Raw genomic sequence first — 22,355 nt, 5'->3', positions numbered from 1 at the left:
TTCTTACTGACGCAGCTCTCAGCTTAGTCCGTTGAGCACATGAAGATCCAACATCGGTACAGCAGCTACAAAAAGGCTGAGAACGCCTGGGCTAAATCATTCATTCAACCTGCTGTATTCTGAAGAAACCACCTCCTGCCAGACCCCAATCTAAGTGCTGGGGAAACAACAGCGAGTTAACCAAGACATGGTCTTGGCGTTTGTGGAGTATTTTGTCTGGCAAGAGGGAAAAGAAGTGACACAAAACACATGAATTGAAACCTATGATCAGAATTCTGAGAGCCTGTAACAGAGCCACCACCGGGCAGCAGGTGAGGGAAGGAGGTCGCAGAGGGAAGAGTGTGGGTAAAGGTTCAGTGGCCCGGAGGATACAAAAACATGTTCAGTGAACACAAAGCAGCTCCTTTTGCCTAGATAATATAGAGTTCGAGGGGAAACCCATAAGAAACGATGCTGGAGGGGTGAGCAGAAGAAGCTAGATCACACAAGGTCTGGGAAGCCATGTGAACGACTTTGAATTGTTCCCTCCCACAAGTCCCTATGATTCTGCTCAGCGAGTGAAACTCGGATGTGAGAATATATGCCAAGGATCACAGGTCTGAAACTCTGGTGCTTTTTTCCCATAAAAACACTGTTAGGGAGACTTCCCTGGTAATCCAGTAGATAACAGTCCACCTGCCAATGCAGTGGACATAGGTTCAATCCCCGATCTGGGAAGATTTCACATACCATGGAGCAACTAAGCTCGTGTGCCACAGCTACTGAACCTGCATGTTGCAACTACTGAAGACCATGCACCTAGAACCCATGCTCCACAAAGAGAAGCCACTGCAATGAGAAGCCCATGCATCACAACAAAGAGTGGCCCCACTGCAACTAGAGAAAGCCCACACACAGCAACAAAGACCCAGCTCAACCAAAAATAAATAATAAAAAACACTGTTTTGGAATCCTGCTGAGGGACTCTACTTCCATTCCATTCCAGATTAAACAGGCTTTTGCCAGCTGGTCTGGGAACCAGAACCCCAAGAATATTGCTTCCACAGGAAAATGCAATCTGAATTCTAAACAGATTTCCAAAGAACCCTTTGGAACAAAACCCATTCAACAGTTGTTGGGGAATGCTTGGAAAGCAATGAAACACAGGACCTTGCTTTCCTCCATGGAGCCAGTGTTTGGAAAAAAAAAAAAGTCTGAACACTAAACCACAGTCTGAAAATGTCTTAACACTACAACCACAGTCACTTTGATTAGTAGGGTTATACTTAGGTACGACCATTGAGTGGCACCATGTAATATCTATTCATATACTTAAATTACCACAAAACCCCAAATATGTGACAGATGACTGGCTACTTCCACTCTAAATAAAGGCAAGGCAGAAATGGAGAAGAGGGTGGTCTTGTTAAAAAGAAACATGGATGTAAACCAAGTCAGTGACTTCTACACAACATTCCTGTGTCCATGCCCAATCACCTCTCAACTATTCAAGCAGAAATTCAACAAATATTGAGAGGCTAAGTGCCATCTAATTCTGTTTGGTCGAATTTCCTTTCAGTAAAGAATCCTTACCTATTAGCACTCAGAAAAACACCCTCTTCCCACTTTCACATGGAAAAATGCCCCACTTCCCCCACCCACTCATTCGGTGGACTAACAGTAAGGGAAATGGAAGTGGTGGTAGTTTCCCAGAACCACCCTCCAAAGCCCCTCAGGTCATTTTACGGAGCAGTCCTTCTCAAAGTTCAGGGTGCATAAATATTACCTGGAGAGGGGTGAGTCATATCCCCAGGTCAACTCCCCTCCCCCTTACCTGGACTCAATAGGCCTGGGGAAGGGTACAGGAATCAATATTGTTAATAGGCATCCAAGGTAACTCTGAGGCAAATGGCTTAAAAACCAAACCTTGAGAAACTCCACTGTGGAAATTCTAGCCAGCTGAGTCCCCACCCCTGAACTGAGAATGTGAAGTCACTCAGTCATGTCCGACTCTTTGCCACCCCATGGACTATAAAGTCCATGGAATTCTCCAGGCCAGAATTCTGGAGTGGGTAGCCATTCCCTTCTCCAGGGGATCTTCCCAACCCAGGGATCAAACCCAGGTCTCCTGCACTGCGGCACATTCTTTACCAGCTAAGCCACCAGGGAAGCCCTGAACTGAGAATACCAGTTGCCAATCAGAAGGCTGGGTGATCTGATGTGAGACACCGACTGAGGGCAAAATGGACACAAGAGAAGAAAACAGAATCCCAGTCAACGTGCCCCCAGCTATACTTTAGTTTTTAAAAATCCCATATTTTTACTTTAATCCAAGCAGATGGCATTGCCTTTCCAGCAGTCTCCTCCTGGCACCAGAAAAGGAACTCAACAGAGACCATTTAGAAGGAAGGTATAGAAGTGGGAAGAGAAACAATGTTAATTTGCTTGGCCCTGCCCCAACTTGCTTAGCCTCCTTACCTCTCCTGATGGTTGGTTTCCATTTCTGGAACTCTGTGCTGCTGTGGCAGAGAAGAGAGGCCAAGGTGGGGCGGTCTTCTCTGACTCACATTAATGTTTTTCTCTATTCCGTGAACAATCAAGAGTTGACCGGAAAGAGGAATAAATGAAAGGCAAATATTCTACTGAGAGGTTAAATAGGATAAAGAAGGCCCCCTGTTGGTTGAGAGCTGTGAGGTGATAAATGAACAGTCAGAATCCCTGCCTCTTTTCATTTTCACTGTTTGCCAGGAACACAGATTTAAAACCCATAACGTCAGCACTGAGCCTGAAAGAAATAATCAGGTATCTGTTTTTTTCCACTGTTCCTCATAATACCCAGAAGAGTCTTCAGCAGTTCCTGTTAACCCTAAAAGCCTAAATATTAACCAACTGTTGTTGATTCAGCCCCAAATCTACAATTGTGGACCTAGATCTGGTCTATTTTATTGTGGTAAGAACATTTAACATGAGATCTATTCCAGTAACAAATTTTAAATGCACAATAGAATATTGTCAACTATAGCGCAATGTCATACAGCAGAGCTCTAGCACTTGTTCGTCTTGTATAACTGAACCTTATGCTCACTGATTAGCAATCTCCCAGGCCCTGGTAACCCTTCCCTCCCAGCTTCTAGTAACCATCATTCTACTCTGATTCTATGAAGTTGACTAGTTAAATACCTCATGTAAGTGGAATTATGCAGTATTTGTCCTTTGACTGGCTTACTCCACTAACCATAATATCCTCAAGGTTCATATCATGGTATCTGACAGGATTTCCTCCTTCTTAAGACTGAATAGTTCCACTGTGCATTTTTATATTTTCTTTATCCATTCATCCATCACTGAATGGCATTTGGGTCATTTCTATATCTTGGCTACTCTGAATAGCACTATAAGAACACTGGTTGGCTAGGTATCTTTTCAAAAGTCTGATTTCAGTTCTTTCAGCTAAATACCCAGAGGTGGTAAGTAATTGCTGGCTCATATGGTAGCTCTATTTTTGAGAAATCTCCATACTGTTTTCCATAGCAGTGCACCATTTTGCATTCCTATCAACAGTGTACAAGTGTTCCAATTTTTCTACATCTTCACTAACACTTATCTTTTTTTTCCCTCGCTATCATCAAGAAATGGAAAGGTAAGTGTTGGTCTGACCATTTTTACTGAAAGAAAACAGTCCTACACAAGTTGACTCAACAAAAGAGAGGTTTATGGTAAGAAAACAGGTATTCCATGAGAATCTCAGTGCGGGATAATGCTTGGCCTCAGGGGATGTGGAAGGCGGTTCTAGGTCCAAGGTGGTTATGAGGAACAACTACCCTGTCTCTCAGGGCATCTCTCCTCCTCTTACTGTTTCCTCATGGCTTCTCTCTCTTCATAGCACCAGCTTGGACTTGGCCTGACATGCCTGCTCCCTTGCCTGTCATCTTTTGGCCCTTGTCCCAGCTGCAAACTGTCTTATTTAGTCTCTCAGCTTCCCAATTCTAATTTCCTAGGAGAGAAAACTGAATGGCCCAGCTCATCTTATCAAGCTCATACTGCACCCCAGGTGATCCACTGGCTGTTTGGAGGACAGGTGGCCACTCCCAGTCCAGTCAGCCTAAGGAAAGGAGGCAAAATCTCCGGCACAGTTCATGGCTACTGCCCCTCCCGCCCCAACACAGCCGGCCTGGAGTGGTTTGCCTTTGAAGGGGATATGGACCCAAAGGCACTATAAAATATATATGCCCAAGTCTGAGGCTTTGCATGTAATTTGAAAGTCAATAATATGTCCATTCATGAGTTCCCAACACCCATATTTTAACCTTCATAATTAAGAAAAAAGATAGCACAGGCTTTAGCCCTCAGTGCCTACTAAACTGACCTTTTTAAACTGGTAAAAAGAATGCAAGTATGTTTTAAAGAGGAAAAACTTTAGTACTTCAATAAGGCTTCCGTGGTGGCTCAGATGGTAAAGAGCCGCCTGCAATGCGGGAGACTCAGGGTTCAATCCCTGAATAGGGAAGATCCCCTGGAGAAGGAAATGGCAAACCACTCCAGTATTCTTGCCTGGAAAATCCCATGGATGGTGGAATCTGGTGGGCTATATAGTCCATGGGTTGCAAAGAGTTGGACATGACTGAGCAACTAACAAAAAAATAAAATAAAAAGGCAAAAACACCGTGCTGTCAGCTCCCTGAGATGGACAGGAAAGGAGAAGAAAGTATGAGATAGACAAATCCTGATAAATGGATACCACTGGCCTTTAGCCCATCTCTCTTGACAGGCCTTCAGTCAGCTTGCTTTACACCATATGAGCATCTTATCTTCCTCCAAGTTTCTCCAAGTAGCATGTGAGGTCAGCGTTCAGTGTTAAGTAGAACAAGCGAGCAGCATCACAAACCGACAGATGGCAATTGAGAGCTTATCACTCTTGGATTGATTATTTAATCCCCACACTGGAGAGTAAAGCATTCTATTTTGACAGCCACCTAATAATGGCTGTCAGACACTTCAACCACTTTCAGGCTAAACCTTCCCCTCCATAACCTTATTTCCTCCCATCAATTCCCAGATGCAAAAAAAAAAAAAAAAATCATAAATGCCATGCCTGCTAAAGTCAATAGCTTTGCTAGTGACAAGTGCCTAGACCGAGGACAACACAAAAACACTGACAAACATGGAGAATAACAGAGAACTAACAGGTCAGAATAACAACAAAAAAATCAGATGGTGGTCATCTTATAAAATGAGCAAGAGATGATGAGAAATTAAAAGGTTGTCTTGCTCTGAAAACAGGTTTCTCAAACTCAGACTAAGTCCTACTGGAGTTGAAGAGATTCCAAATAGGGTTTCAAAGATCAGAGCTACAAAATCCTAAAGACTTGTGAAAGATTTTGATATTTAGTCTTACCTCACAATTATCCGAGCAGCTTAGTTTATTGAAGAGTTTTCCTGGAACTCTTAGCAACACTGAGTTGCATCTTATCACTCTGGCTAAGTTGTGGTAGCTCTGGAGGAGGGAGCGGGCAGAAAGGCACTCTGTTTCTGGTACCCAACAGCAGTTATCAATCTTTTCATCCCATGAATCACCTATTATCCCATGAGTCACCTATTATCCCTTCTTCAAAATAGCCCTTCAATCAGAAAGAGAAAAACAAATATCAAATAGTAACCCATATATATGTGGAATCTAGAAAAATGGTATAGATGGCCTTACATGCAAAACATAAATAGAAACACAGACACACAGAACAAAAGTATGGATACCAAAGGAATAGAGGGATTGGGAGATTGGGATTGACACATACACTCTATTGATACTATGTGTAAAATAGACAACAGATGGGGACATGTGTATAGGACAGGGAAACTCTACTTATGTACTGCGGTGACCTAAAAGGGAGGGAAGTCCAAAAGGGAGCAGGTATAGGGAGTGGATATATGTATATGTTGGAGAAGGAAATGGCAATCCACTTCAGTACTCTTGCCTGGGAAATCCCATGGACAGAGGAGCCTGTCAGGCTACAGTCGACGTGATCGCACAAGAGTAAAGACACGACTTAGTGACTAAACAACAAACATACGTATACATATGGCTGATTCATTTTGCTATGCAGTAGAAGCTAACACAGCATTGTAAAGCAACTACACTGCAATGCAAACTAATTAAAGAGAAAATTAGCCCTTCAAAATCCCTTACGCTTCTTTCTCATCATAGATATTATACAGCAATTAAAAGGAATGAAGTCGCGCCACATGCACTGGCATCCAATTCTACTGCCCAATGAGGAAAGTTTCAGATTGTAAGCAATCAACCCAGTTTTGTTTAAAAAAAACAAAAGATAAAAGATCTGAAAGAATAAATGCAAGCCATTAATGATCATCTCTGGTAGATAGGATTATAGAGGATTTTCACTTTCTCTTTTGCCATTTTTCTTACAAAACATGGGCCTGTTTTTCTGTGTGGGGCTTTTTTTTTTTTTCTTTGCAATTAGGAAAAGGATATTTTTAACCCTCTGCAGTTCATTGGTAGGTAGTACCAACACAGCATTGGTTTGCATCTCTAATTTGTAGGTTTTGGAGTGGCTGGAAGGGAAAGAGTACCACAGAAGGGTCTCTTTTACAAGAAAGCCATTCACTCTGTTTATGGAAGTCAACAGTCAGTATGTATATCCCATGAATGTGAAAGAAGGCAGTGTACATAGAGGTCAAAAACAGTGGCTCTGGAGTCCAGGTTCAAGTCTCAGGTTACTCCAAACTTGTTTTAAGCTTCCTCCTCTGTTGACTGATGATTCTGTACCAAACACTTGGAACATGTCAAGCACATGATGCTCTCAACAAATGGTAGCTATTCTGAAAGAGTTGTAATTGAAAATCATTTTCATTTAATTTCAGTTATAATGTCTGCAACTTAATTTACAATACTTGCAGCATAGACACTGTGATATGCGTGTTTATTAGTTTTCTACACTGTAGGACAGTTAACATTTAGTGCTATGCTGGAAACCCAGCAGCACTGGCTAGCAAGAGTTGATTCTGTGCATCCTTCCTTGTTAGTTTAGTGAGGGCAGATTGGTAACTTGAAAAGGACCATGCAAATTGGCAAATGCTGTAAATCAGGACTTTAAGTGTTTAACCAGTACCTCACTGTTAACATCTGAAAAATCCTAACTGAGAATACATACTCAAGGGGTGATTAACAACAATTCACAGCTATTTTGAAGAAGAGATAATGGGTGGCATATGGGATAACAAGGTTGATAACTGCTGTTGGGTACAAAAAACAGAGAGTTATTCTGTCTACTCCCTCCTGCAGAACTATCATAACTTACCTGGAGTGCATATCAATGAATGTTGTTCAGTTCGAAACTGAGATCTCTAATCAAAGACCACAATCAAGAACTCAACAAAGAAAAGACAAACTATCCAGTTTTTAAAAATGGGCAAAGGACTTGCACAGATATTTCTCCAAAGAAGACATATAAATGGCCAATGAGCACATCATTAGTTATTAGGGAAATGCAACACAAAACCACAATGAGATACCACTTCATGCCTACTAGGATGGCCACAGTTTTTAAAATTATAAAATAATAGCAAGAAGGTGGAAAAATTGGGGCCTTGGTACATTACTGGTGGGAATGCAAAATAGTTCAGCTGCTGTGGAACAGAGTTCTGCAGTTCCTCAAAAAGCTAAACATAGAATAACCATGTGACCCAGCAATTTCACTCCTAGGTACATACCCCAAAGAATTAAAAAAAAAAGACTAAACAGATACTTGCAAGTTAATGTTCATCGCAGCATTATCCACAATAGCTAAAGGGAAATAATCCAAGTGTTCACAGACAGATGAATAAACAAAATGTGGTATATCCATAAAACAGAGTATCATTCAGCCTTAAAAAGGAATGACACGTTACATTATGCATGACCCTTAAAAACACTGTGCAAAGGGAAATAAGCCAGATACAAAAGGACAAACATTATATGACTCTACTTATATGAGGTAGCAAGATAGGCATATTCACAGAGACAGATAATAGAACAGTGGTTCCCAGGGGCTGGGGGAGGGGAAAATAGGGACTTACTGTTTAATGCTTAATGGTAAGGAGTTTATATTTGAAGTGATGAAAAGGTTTTATAAATACATAGTGGCGATGGTGACAGAATGTTGTGAACATAATTAGTGCCACTGAACTATGCACTTCAAAATGGTTACAATGGCAAATTTCATTATATATATTTTTACCACAATATAAAAAAATGTAATATACCAAAAATCATTAATTGTACACTTTAAGTGGGTGAACAGTATGGTACATAAATGATATCTCAATAAAACTTTTTTTAATCCCTCAGGCAAGTCATGCGGAAATTGGGGAGGGGGGGTGATGAAGGCATTCTCTATCTTGATTATGGTATATACTTGTCAAAACTTGCAAAATCCTATCCTAAAAAGGGTGAATTTTACTGTATGTAAACTATACCTTAATTTTTTTTAATGGATAAAAAGCTATACTCAAATGCTTCTATGAAATCCTTCAAATGGTTTGTTAATTAGAGCAATGGACATTAGAAATATATTTCACTGGAGAACTTCTTGGTGCTCAAGACAAGTGGACCAGTTTTAAGTATTTAGGCACTCCCACCCTTGCAAACCTTGAATCTAAGAGTTGGCCAGCCCAATGACCTTCACCTCTTGGGAATGACACACTAGGTTCAGGAGTCCCAGCAAACCTTATGTATAGACACTTAATGGAGGTTTTGAATGTGCCCTTTAGAAAAGTAAGGTGAATGCTATAGCTAGAATGCTGTTACATCTATCTCCAGGGAAACTTTCTCACAAGACAGTGGTTGGCAACAAGAGATGGAATGTCTCTGGGCATACAGATCAGGCTGTCTGACTGTTTTCTGCTTGATGATTAATAAATGTTTGTGTGATAGAATTTGATCTGAATTGCTTTCACTGTAATATCCTGGTTGTAGGGAGAAAACCTTTATAGCCCTCACCTACCTCTAACTGTTGAAAATCAATGATACTCACCAAAACAGAACTGAGTAACTGGACAACCAAATTGGCTTATTAGGTATCAATTTGCAACAAATATTTTGGGGACTTCTGTACAATCAGGGCTGTGTCTGATCTTGATAATTTCCGTCAAGTAAAATCAAAACTGAAGAAACAAAAACATCAACTTTCCCATTCAGGCTACATGGCTAACAGGGGTGAGGGGATAGAAGCTATTCATGTTTATTACTTATTCACAAGGTAATCCATTCTGAAAGAGATGGGAATGCCAGACCACCTGACCTGCCTCTTGAGAAACCTGTATGCAGGTCAGGAAGCAACAGTTAGCACTGGACATGAACAACAAACTGATTCCAAATCGCACAAGGAGTACGTCAAGGCTGTATACTGTCACCCTGCTTATTTAACTTATATGCAGAGTACATCATGAGAAAAACTGGGCTGGAGGAAGCACAAGCTGGAATCAAGATTGCTGGGAGAAATATCAATAACCTCAGGTATGCAGATGACACCACCCTTATGGCAGAAAGTGAAGAACTAAAGAGCCTCTTGATGAAAGTGAAAGAGGAGAGTGAAAAAGTTGGCTTAAAGCTCAACATTCAGAAAACTAAGATCATGGCATCCGGTCCCATCACTTCATGGCAAATAGATGGGGAAACAGTGGAAATAGTGGCTGACTTTATTTTTCTGGTCTCCAAAATCACTGCAGATGATGACTGCAGCCATGAAATAGAAAGGTGCTTATTCCTTGGAAGGAAAGTTATAACCAACCTAGACAGCATATTAAAAAGCAGAGACATCACTTCGTCAACAAAGGTCCATCTAGTCAAGGCTACGGTTTTTCCAGTGGTCATGTATGGATGTGAGAGTTGAACTATAAAGAAATCTGAGCACCGAAGAATTGATGCTTTTGAACTGTGGTGTTGGAGAAGACTCTTGAGAGTCCCTTGGACTGCAAGGAGATCCAACCAGTCCATCTTAAAGGAGATCAGTCCTGGGTATTCATTAGAAGGACTGATGTTGAAGCTGAAACTCCATTACTTTGGCCACCTGATGTGAAGAGCTGACTCATTTGAAAAGACCCTGATGCTGGGAAAGATTGAGGGCAGGAGAAAAAGGGGACAACAGAAGATGAGATGGTTGGATGGCATCACCGACTCAATGGACATGGGTTTGGGTGGACTCCGGGAGTTGGTGATGGACAGGGAGGCCTGGCATGCTGCAGTTCATAGGGTCGCAAAGAGTCGGACATGACTGAGCGACTGAACTGAACTGAATCCTACATTTTTAAAATTAAAGTACAAATGATTTATAATATTATGCTAGTTTCAACTGAAAACATAGTGATCCAGTATTTTGATACATCACAAAATGATCAGCAGGATAAGTCTAGTTACCATCTGTCATACAAGGTAATACTATTAAATGAATTTTGTTTCATGGAAGGATTTCCCATTTAATCTGCTGCTCGCCTAGGTATTTTATCCCAAGGGTCAAACTTTACCATATGGAGCCAAGAAGAAGAAAAAAAAAGAAAAGGATGACATTTAGCCGTAGCAAAGATCAGTTTGGGGGCACATCAGAGGCAATGTGGTTATGAGCCCAAGCAGTAGGTAACCTCAGAGGAGCGTGGAGGGAGGTTCAGTGAAACAAGAGAAAGCAAAAACCACCAGAAGGAAGTGAAGGCTTTGTTCTGTTCTTTCTCTCTCTTTTTTTATTATATTACCCTATATTGTATCATCATGAAGTGACTGTACACAACTCCTTACAATACAGATAGATAAAGGTTGTAGGAACTCACATTCTAACAGAACTAACAGTTTACAGTTACAGCTCTGAGGTCTTAAGTTGCTAGGGACCTAGATCAAGGGAGACCATGACACGGTTCCATTTCCCTGAGTATTTTATAAAGGGGACATGCCTCGTCATTTCACTAAAAGGAGGTTGATCTTGAGAACAATGACAGCCAATTATTAAGCCCATGTGCTAAAGTCAGGATGGGGTTATAAAAATATAAGCAATGTAATAAGGAACACAGTGGGGGCAGTAAGGAGCAGATAGAAGGAAGCAGTAGAAATGTTCAACCTAATTGAAAAGTTGGGTAGGGAGAAAGCAATAAGATTAAAAATCTCCTAACGAAGAAAATGAGAAAATTTTCACTGGTCCTTCAAGGAAGTGGACCAGTGGGAACAGAATGTGTGGGCTGCCAGGCTGTCCTAGAAGGTTCAAGAAGCCATCAAGACACACCTTTCAAAGCGCCAGGACCACAAAGGGCTCTCACTAGTGGTGACCAAACAGCTGATCTCCCCTCACATAGGCGGCCTCTCTCACCTCCCAACTCCAAGCCTTCAAAGCTGGTGTGGATCTGAGCCACAGGAAGGCACACAGTAACTGGAAGCTAATTCAAAAATAAATCATCTGTGTTCTCTGATGGGGTTCGGTTTTGATGGAGTTGGTGAATCACTACTGCCCAGCTCCACCCAATAAAGGAACAACCAATAACTCACAACCCGTCCCAGTAGTTTGCGTGCCCCTGGAGGAGACAACCTTGAGACACCACTCTCTCTTGTCACTCTTCTCGTGAATCGCTAATGGCTCCCTGTTACTGACCATATCAAGTCCACGTCTCCTCTGGATATCCAGCTTGCTGTACTCTGCCTCTGGCCTCTGCTCAACCATCTCCCTCCTTGCCCAGGGCAGAGTTCCCACTAGAAGCAGTTTCCATTTGGAACCAAACTCACAGTTTCTCTCACCACAATTCTACCAGGATCTGGGCTGCCTTGCCAAAATTCCAGGCAGCCACCATGTCAAGTTTGCTGTAGATTATTATAAATACTGAGCTTCTCTTAGCCATTTAAAAAAAGGGGACTGTACCTTTCAATATCCTGTATGACCCTGCACTGTCCAGTATGGTAGCCACTACTACTCATGGCTATTCATGGCTATTTCCAACTATTTAAAATTAAATAAAATGAAAAAAAAATCAGTTCCTCGCTTGCAGTTAACTACATGTCACTATCCCCACGTGGCTAGGGGCTACTGCACTGGAGAGTACAAATATAAAACATTTCCATCAAAATACAAACTTCTATTGGCTAGTGCAATACACTATACACCCAAGAGAGGAATAGCCTAACATGTGCTAAAACTGTCATTTACCACCTCTTGGAAAACTTGAGGAACCACATTTAATAAAAAGGAATGCATAGGACTCAGGGATACAGCTCATCTTAAGTAATGAGGAAAGTGTTCTTATCACTGATACCAAAGAGCTCTGCAATCATAGGTAATTACCATATCTCATTTTTGTTAGCTTGTTCTTGTGTATGTGTGTGGAGGGGGAGTCATTGAAGTCACATGCAGTAGACCTCAGGAACCCTTCAACAAAGCATTCATAGACTAGTCAGACCTCTGTATACTAAGCTCCTTGGTAGGTTCTGGAAGCCAGTAGGGAGAGCATGACCCAGTCCCTGCCCTGGGAAGAAAGCCCATACACAGAGAACTACAGAAGGAGGCAGAAAGGAATAAAGGCTGTAAGAGAAGGACCTTGGGGCAGAGAGATCAAATGGATGGGAGGAAGAAGGGAGGACTGCACAGACAGGGAGGTGACTTCAGATCTGGATCAAGCTCTAAAGGATGAGTAGAATTTTGAAAAGGAGTTTGGAGGATGAAAGGGAAAAACTGCATCAGCAAAAGGGGGAACGAGGGCCCAGGGTGCATTTATGGCTGAGTGAGCCAAGGAAGAAATATGACAGATAATAAACAATTCTTCGAAAATTTCCCCAAGCACTCTAATAATCAAAGAATACATTAACTTAAGATGCCATTTTCACAAAGATTTTGCTTTAGTGAAAATCTGTTGGCAAGGACGAGATGGAACAGGCTCTCTTTGACACTGCTGGTGGGAATTAAATGGGTACTACGATTTTGAAAAGCCGTATTAAGCTCCTTAAAAACATTCCTTCCCCCTGACCTGATAATTCCACTTCAAGGAAAGTGGCCTACACAAAATAATCTAAATTATAGAGATTTACGCACAAAGCAGTTTTTTTGCAGTCATTTATAACTGAGAAAATAACAGGAAATGATTAGGTAAACTACAATCGCCTTATCGAATGGAGTACTATATAGCTGTTAAGAATTACACCTCTGACAAATTTTAAATGACATGCAAAATGTTTGTGAGAATGTTATGTGAAAAATAAAATCAGGGTATAAGTTTGGTAGTATACAATATATAGTCACAACCATGTAAATCAATATGAATAGAAAAAAGAAAATAAAGCAAAAATGTTAACATTCTGGAAAGATTATAGGTGACTTTTATTCTCCATACTAGGACTCACCAGACTATGACCCACAAACCAAATCTGACCCACTAACTGATTTGTATATAAAGTTTTACTGGAACACAAACACATGTTCATTTCTATACTGTCACTGTCCATGGCCGATTCTGTGCTACAATAGAAGATCTGAGTAGTAGTGACAAAGACAAAATTATTTACTATCTGGCCCTTACATAAAAATGTTGCCAACCCTTGTATCTTTCAAATTTTCCATAATAAGTAGGTATTAATTTGCAATGGGCTTCCCTTGTGTCTCAGCTGGTAAAGAATCTGCCTGCAATGCGGGAGACCTGGGTTGAATCCCTGGGTTGGGAAGATCCCCTGGAGAGGGGAATGGCTACCCACTCCAGTATTCTTGCCCAGAGAATTCCATGGACAGAGGAGCCTGGTGGTCTAAAAGAGTTGGACCGCAAAGAGTTGGACACGACTGAGCAACTTTCACTTTCATTAATTTGCAACAGTTTTCTAAAAGGTGTATTGCCACTTCTCTGCTGGCTCAGATGGTAAAGCACCTGCATGCAATGCAGGAGACCAGGGTTCAATCCCTGGGTTGGAAAGATCACCTGGAGAAGGGAATGGCTACCCACTCCAGTACTCTTGCCCACAGAATTCCATGGACAGAGGATCCTGGTGGTCTACAGTCCATGGCGTTGCAAAAAGTCAGATGCAACTGAATGACTACCACACACACACACACACACACACACACGAACAAGCTAACCACCTCAGATTTTATTCTGCAAGTAACTGGGGGCTCTAGAAGCTTAAGAAGAAGACAGGACATGATCTGACATGATGTCCACTAGTAAAACACAGATCACTTAAGAAGATGGAATTTAAACTGAATGCCAGGCAAAGTCTGATTCATCAGCAGCTGTGACTCTGGGCCACTCCTCATTTAAAGGGGAAGATTAACTTAAGATGTGGCTTGTTGTTTTCAAACTTCCTCCTATGAATTTAGTTCAGTTCAGCTCAGTCACTCAGTCGTGTCCAACTCTGTGCAACCCCATGGACTGCAGCACACCAGGCCTCCCTGTCCATCACCAAATCCCAGAGCTTACTTGAACCCATGTCCATCAAGTCAGTGATGTCATCCAACCATCTCATCCTCTGTCGTCCCCTTCTCCTCCTGCGCTCAATCTTTCCCAGCATCAGGGTCTTTTCAAATAAGTCAGCTCTTCGTATCATGTGGTCAAAGTATTGGAGTTTCAGCTTCAGCATCAGTCCTTCCTCCTGCGCTCAATCTTTCCCAGCATCAGGGTCTTTTCAAATAAGTCAGCTCTTCGTATCATGTGGTCAAAGTATTGGAGTTTCAGCTTCAGCATCAGTCCTTCTAATGAATATTCAGGACTGATTTCCTTTAGGATGGACTTGTTGGATCTCCTTGCAGTCCAAGGGACTCTCAAGAGTCTTCTCCAACACCACAGTTCAAAAGCATCAATTCTTTGGCACTCAGCTTTTATAGTCCAACTCTCACAACCATACATGACTACTGGAAAAACCATAGCTTTGACTATGCAGACCTTTGTTGGCCAAGTAATGCCTCTGCTTTTTAATATGCTGTCTAGATTGGACATAGATTTTCTTCCAAGGAGCAAGCATCTTTTAATTTCAGGGCTGCAGTCACCATCTGCAGTGATTTTGGAGCCCAAGAAAATAAAGTCTCTCACTGTTTCCATTGTTTCCCCATCTAATTGCTATGAAGTGATGGAACCAGATGCCATGATCTTAGCTTTCTAAAAGTTGATTTTTAAACCAACTTTTTCACTCTCCTCTTTCACTTTCATCAAGAGGTCTTTAGTTCTTCTTTGCTTTCTGCCATAAGGGTGGTGTCATCTGCATATCTGAGGCTATTGATATTTCTCCTGGCAATCTTGATTCCAGCTTGTGCTTCCTCCAGCCCAGTGTTTCTCATGATGTACTCTGCATGTAAGTTAAATAAGCAGTGTGACAATATACAGCCTAGACACACTCCTTTCTCGATTTGGAACCAGTCTGTTGTTCCATGTCCAGTTCTAACTGTTGCTTCTTGATCTGCATACAGATTTCTCAGGAGGCAGGTCAGGTGGTCTGGTATTTCCATCTCTTTAAGAATTTTCCAGAGTTTGCTGTCATCCACACAGTCAAAGGCTTTGATGTAGTCAATAAAGCAGATGTTTTTCTGGAACTCTTGCTTTTTTGATGATCCAATGAATGTTGGCAATTTGATCTCTGGTTGCTCGGCCTTTTCTAAAAACAGCTTGAACATCTGGAAGTTCACAGTTCATGTACTGTTGAAGCCTGGCTTGGAGAATTTTGAGCATTACTTTGCTAGTGTGTGGGATGAGTAAACCTCCTCTGACTAAACCTTACGAAATGGTCTCCTCCCTATAATAATGACCAATCAAATTTGTTCCTCCAAAGGAAAGGGGAGGCCATATGCAAATTTGTGACTTCTTCCTGGAGAGACAGTTTAAAAGTTCAGGGTGGTAATCCTCTACTGGTGAAGTTAGTCCTCTTATCTTCCAAGCTTCTTCCTGTCTCCTACTTTTCATTTATATTCTAGAAGGCTACAGGGTGATGATATTGGGTAAAGGGCAGGGAGGGGCAGGGAAAGGCATAAAAGTAAACAAAAACTTTTAGATGCTTCTGTCTCAAGGGTCCTTAAGGAGTCACTAGATCTAGCCACCCTTAGAATATGGTCAAGGCCCTAAATCCTATCTCCAAGGAATATGGTCCTTCTGGTTTTTTCCTTAGAAAGAGGAAAGACGATTTCTGTCAAAGAAAGCTTCCTGTCCACAGGCTTTCTGCAGGTTTTCTAAGCCCTCACCATCTGCCTCAGGCCTGCTTCCCCAGGCATACTGCAGTTACCAGTTCATACAAACCACTGTTTACTCATTCTCTCAGGAATGAACACAGTGAAAGGATGGAAATGGTCTGAGGACAATTTTCGTTTCAAATAAACACACTACCAATCACAAAAACAAGAATAAGCATCTACAGAATGAGAAACTCCAAACTACCATAATTTCAGGTCTGGATGCAATAAAAACATAGTAAACAGGTCTCTGGGTTTTGGCTGTTTTTTCTTTTTTCCTTTTAAACACACGATATTTGGGGGCATTTCAGCAAATGAAAGCTGGGAATTTCATTTGGGGCACTTTATAAAACAGAACAATTTGCATGTAACTCTGGTAGCTGTTTTTTAGAAGTTGATTTATGTTGTATTTTATTGGTTCACAAGAGAGATTGGAAACAGAATGCACTGAGATGCTCAATTATTTAACAGATCATACTTAACATTTTATATTTTAACATATACCCAGTGCCAACAATTGTTCTCACGAGCTTTCTAAACCATTAAGCTGTACTCCTCTCCTTCTTCTAAATCAAATATAAGTAATTTGTTGTCATAGCAATGCTTCTTCCCACTCCAAAATAGTTCAATACAGGCTTTGTTTCTGCAGACAACTATCTGTCTACCAAAAATTGGTCATTATCTGCCATCTTCTTGACAAATGTCTTATTAAATTTTGCTGCCTGGCTTCTATAGTCATCAGGAGACTGTATTTCTGTGGCACTTTCTAGCACATGTACAGGAAAGGGGCTTATAAAAGCCCCGTGGAATTGCCTGGAAGCATATCACTGCTAAGTCGCTGAGTGACAGCCAGTCTCCTCAGTCATGATGACATCGATCCTTTGCATTATTACCCAGCTTAACAGTTTATGGAGTTCTGTCACTCACTCTATTGTACTTAAGGCAGTACTTGGGTAATGCTTTCTTATATGCTTCTTCAATTCCCTGCATCGAGTGGGCTATTTAACAGGGCATATCAGTAGTAAGCTACACTTATTCTTACCTTTATCCTCTAAGGCTCAGTTCTGCTTCTGTATCCTATTGATGAGGTATATATTAAGCAGCTGAGGGCAATTAAATAAACTTTGGAATTGCAAATAGATGGAACATCTGAGACACAGGATATCATTTGGCCAGTTGCTTGTACAACGGCTCACTGACAGATATTAACTGTTCAGATAAACACACAAGACCATCCCCCCAGAGTCAGCAACAACATTCATGCTAATCTCATACTTGTAGAGCTTGTTAGTTAACAAAGCAGTTTTGCAAAAATGGTCTCACTTTGACCGTACCGCTTGTCTATTCATCCCCCTAACACACGTAAACACAGCTGGATCAGGATATGAGTACCTAAAATCTTATTCCCTGCCTTACAGTTTACCCTTTTAAAATAAGAATGAACAATTGGTATCTTCAAGCCCTGACCTTTATTTCATGCAGCCATATTCTGTAGAAGCTAGAACCACCCTCCCCCACCACCATAACCATTAGATTAGAATTTCTTCACATCAAAATAAAAACAAATCAGAAGGAAAAGAATCAAGAGGGTGAGGAGAAGAGATTCTTTGACATCAGCCACAGTCTTTAAAAGGAAAAGAATAGGGTTGAGGAGATGGATTTCCAGGAAATTTCCCTTTTCTTTATACATTCCTGTACTTTTAAGGTTTTTTTTTTTTATCTATGACCATATGTTACTTCTATAATCAAAAGATAATGAGAGTGGGTCCTAACTGGCTCACCTGCTCCCCCTTCTTTGCAATTCTCTGAGAAGGAAGGAGGCATTAGTGAAGAGGACCAGCTCAGAGTGCTTATTTCAGAAATACAATCAGAATCAGGGGCTGCCCTAACAGAGCCTGAAAATGAGATTTCACAGAACTACACCGGCTCAAGAGCTGGAGCTGAAAAGTTCTATTCCCACCCAAATGTGACCAGATGTAATTTGTCTCTCTGTATGACTCCCAGCTTCATGTGGTCTGATTCTATTTGAGAATCTAATAAAAGGTGTAGTTGCTGCCATCATTTCTGTCGCTTGGTCCTCCTGAGTACTTGTCTCCTACAGACTTGATTTTCTTTCTGCAGAGTGAGCAGAGGAGCTGATTAATTATTTAGAATCCCTATGCAACTATTATCTCAATTTCTGCACACCTCACCCCTGTCAGGTGGAAGGGGAATGAGCACTACCCACATAATTACATCCACTGAAACTTAAAGGCTGAGAGGTAACTCGATTTGAGCCATATCCTACAGAAAATGCTAGGCAGTAAGAAGCAGAGTGCCTAAGGGTCTGAAACCTGTCTGACCAACCAGTAGTAATGTCTATACGGCCCAAGAGAAATAAAGCTCTCTTTCCCAACCTCTTGCCCAACCCAAGAGGAATACAGCTTTCAAAACTGTTTTAATGATGACAAAAAGCCTCTGGCTCTTGAGGATATGAGGGTGTTAATTTTGTTTAGCAAAGTCAAATTGCTTTAAGAATTTAATTCTATGACTGGGAAGGTGCAATTTGGATTTTAAATGTGTTTCTTCCCTGGAACTCAAAATCCAATTTACCCAGCCCCGCTAGAAGGATGCTTTTGCTTTCACCAAGTCACCCTTACTAATTTATATACAGGCGAAGTTGTGCCTGTCTTGAACACCTATCTTGAGCATTTCATCAATGGACCTAACAAAGAAAGGGGAAAAGTAACTTACTACCCCTAATGACATAGCAGCAAAATACATAAAGTAAAAGTTGACAGAACTAAAACAACTAGATTGACCCACCTTTGTGGTGGTAAATTTTAACTCTCCCAACAATTGATAAGAGAACACTGATGAAAAACTGGGTAGGGCTGTCAAAAAGCAGCAACATTAACAAGGTTGATCTAGTGGACACTGGCCTCATGCTGGGCCACAAAGTATCAAACTTCAAAGAATCAGACCATACAGACCACATCCTCAGATCATAATGTTACTAAGTTAGAAGTCAACAACAAAATAACTTAGAAAATGTTTAGCAATGTTTCAAAAAATCCTAAACACCCCATGGGTTAAGAAATCACCATGGAAATTATAAACTAACAAGTTCCAAGTATCCTTGGAACTAACACCATAACAAAATACTGCATACCAAAGTCTGTGGGATCCAGCTAAAGCAGCACGTGGCTCAAAATTATTAGCCTTCAATACTTTTAGTCAAATAAAGTCTGAAAATAAATGAGTTAATAAGCATCCAACTTAAGTTAGAAAAAGAACAAGGGATAAAACTGAAAACACTTTAAACTGGTTTACAGAATAATTTTTTAACTAGCAGAAATAAGACTGACATACTAGAAAGAGGATTAATAAAGCCCAAATTGCTGCCTAGAAAAGATAACAAAACTTACAAATCTCTGGTGAGGTTGACTTTTTTAAAATAAGTAATACTATGAATGAAAAGAGAGCTGTCTTTTTCATATCTGCAGTTTCTATAGTTAAGAGGTTATTAACCATTTTAAACCTCTAAGTATGAGCATTTAGGCAAAATGGTCACATTCTTAGAAAAACAAATTACTAACACTAATTAAAGAAGAAATAGAATACTTGAAAATTTCTACCATCATGAAAGAAATTGAATCAGTAGTCCAAAATCTTTCCACAGAAGACACCAAAGGCCTGATAGTTTCACTGGCAAGTTCTAGCAAGCACTCAAGAAACAAATACTCCCATCTTCTGCAAACTATTCCGGAGTTTAGAAAATGAGGAAGCATTACCCAGCTCATTTTATGTAGCTAGCAATAAATACCAAAACTTTACAGGGAAAGTACAAGAAAGGAACCACAGTCAGAATCATTCCTGAACAGTTGTAAAAACACCAAATCTAATACTAGCAAATCATATCCAGGAACAAGAAAGATAATGCATCGTGATCAAGGTCATTTCATTTCAGGAATGGAAAGTTGGTTTGGTATTAGAAAATCAACATGATTTACCACATTGAAAGATTAAAGACAAAAAGTAATATGATCACCTTAACAGATGAAAAAGTCTTTGATAAGAAGCAACATCCATTTATGACTAACAAGAAACAACTTAGCAAACTCAGAATAGAAGGGAAGTTCTATAGTCCAATAAAAGATATCACCAAAAAAATTTACAGCTTAACACCCGGTGAACAGATGGTAAAGAAACTGCCTGCAACGCAGGCGACCCAGGTTCGATGCCTGGGTCAGGAAGATCCCCTGGAGAAGGGAATGGCTACCCACTCCAGTATTCTTGCCTGGAGAACCTCATGGACAGAGGAGCCTGGAGGCTACAGTCCATGGGACCACAAAGAATCTGACACGCCTGAGTGACTAACACTTTCACTTTTCACTTTCAACACCATACTTAATGGTGAAACACTTCAGTGTTTCCATGGTGCTAGTGGTAAAGAACCTGCCTGCCAATGAAGGTAACCGTAAGAGACCCGGGTTCGATCCCTGGATTGGGAAGATCCCCTGGAGGAAGGCACAGCAACCCACTCCAGTATTCTTGCCTGGGAAATCCCATGGACAGAGGAGCCTGGCAGGCTACGGTCCATAGCGTTGCAAAGAGTCTGACACGACTGAAGAGACTTAGCACACATGCAAACCCTTTACGACAGGGAAAAAGACGGGTATCTACTATTGCCACTTCTGTTAAACACTGTATTAGAGGTCTCAACCAGAATGGTAAGGCAAGAAAATGGTATTAAAGATAAAAATGACTCCAAAGGAAGAGACAAAGGTCTCACTCATTGTAGATTATGATTACCAACATAGAAAACACACAAGAATCCTCAGATCAATTAATTATAATTAATTTGAAGAATTTAGCAATGTTGCTGGCTACAAAAAAATGAACAAAAATCAATTGTATTTCTGGACATCAGCAACTAACAATTACAATGTGTAATTTAAAAAGGAAAAAAAAGACCAGAGACTTTACAGGAGAGCTGATGAAGACCCTGAGTTTGGTGTCAGACTACCTAGGTTCTAAAACCAGCTCCACCACCAGCTGTGAGACTCTGGCAAGCAATTTAGTTATTTTGTGCCCTACCTTTTAGAATTCTTGTGAGGATTAAAAGAGTTAATATGCATAAAGCATTTAGACCGGTGCCTGGAACAAAGTAAAAGCTAAATAAATACTAATTGTTATTATCACTGTGAAGAAATAGTTAATAGGCCTATTATCAAGAGCCCTGAGGTTCAAACTACAGGACTCTTGATATCTCAAGGGTAAAAAAGTCAGGGAGCCACCCGTCACAAGAGCCAGTGAAACTCAGCCATGCTGTCCCTTAGGCTTGGCACTGAACTCCCACACCAAACATACAGCTCATTACTCATACACCCTGCTGTCTGCAGTGCAATTAGCAAAAGCATACACCTTTTCTCTGGAGATTTCCGCCCCATCTTCCCAACTCTTTTAACTGACAGCGAAAGTCAACAACTTCAAGCTTTCCATGAGGATAAAATCCAGAGTTCTTGATTGTTCTTGACAGCTACTCTTCATCATCAAAAGACAAGGCAAACCTCAGCCCCTTAGGGCAGACTAATGCCAGGAGAGTTTCTGGAGATATTCAAAGAAAGGCTGTTATTTGTTACTGCCTCCACTTCTTGGGGGGGAAGGGGATAGACAGTAACTAATATTTCTTTGAGCACCTACTATGTTCCACGCACTTTTCTCACAGCTTCACCAATATTAACTCATTTAAATTTTTTCTGTAATCTAATGAGACAAATAGAATTCTTAGCACCATTCTACAAATGAAACAGTGATTAGGTGACTTACTTAAAGCACAGAGCTCAGGAGTGACAGAAATTAGCTTCAAATCCAGATCTGTCTGCAAAGCCCTGCACCAAGCTAGAAGAGAAAGAAATAAAGGGGGGAGTGGGTACTGTGTGTATGAAGCAATGCATGTCAATTCTCCTTCTGAGACCAGAAGGCACAATTCCAGTGGGGACGCACACAATCATCTTGTGAATAGAAGACTGAAAAATCAGCAAACCAGCAGGGTATCCAAGTTAGTGTTCGTGATGTAACCAGGTAAAATGCTGCTGCCATTTCGTGGCATGACTGAGCATTATTTTTTAAAAACCCACAGAAATACTGCCCCTATGTGGCCTCATTTTACCCTCTCATCTGAGAGCCAAGATAGTCATGACCGGGACATATACTCCTATGAGTGTACAAAGA

At 40.9% G+C, this 22,355-nt stretch overlaps 1 protein-coding gene across 13 annotated transcripts in view; it reads right to left on the bottom strand.

Moving 5' to 3' along the window:
- Positions 1-22,355, bottom strand: part of TMEM164 (transmembrane protein 164) — a 172,652-nt gene that overhangs the window by 126,329 nt on the left and 23,968 nt on the right. For 4 of the 13 annotated variants that reach the window (XM_043897750.1, XM_043897752.1, XM_043897751.1 and 1 more), the window contains one exon: positions 21,951-22,022. The exons of the other annotated variants lie outside the window; for them this stretch is intronic. Coding sequence is in view for 2 of the 4 variants with exons in the window: in XM_043897748.1 (XP_043753683.1) it covers positions 21,951-22,022 (72 nt within the window). In the remaining 2 variants the exon portion in view is untranslated. The remainder of the gene's footprint in view (positions 1-21,950; positions 22,023-22,355) is intronic. 13 annotated transcript variants of the gene reach the window in all.

The sequence above is a fragment of the Cervus elaphus genome, chromosome X (assembly GCF_910594005.1).
Source record: "Cervus elaphus chromosome X, mCerEla1.1, whole genome shotgun sequence".
Classification (NCBI taxonomy): Eukaryota; Metazoa; Chordata; class Mammalia; order Artiodactyla; family Cervidae; genus Cervus; species Cervus elaphus.
The sequence above is the reverse complement of the archived record's forward strand: the minus strand, read 5'-3'. Positions and strand labels throughout refer to the sequence as shown.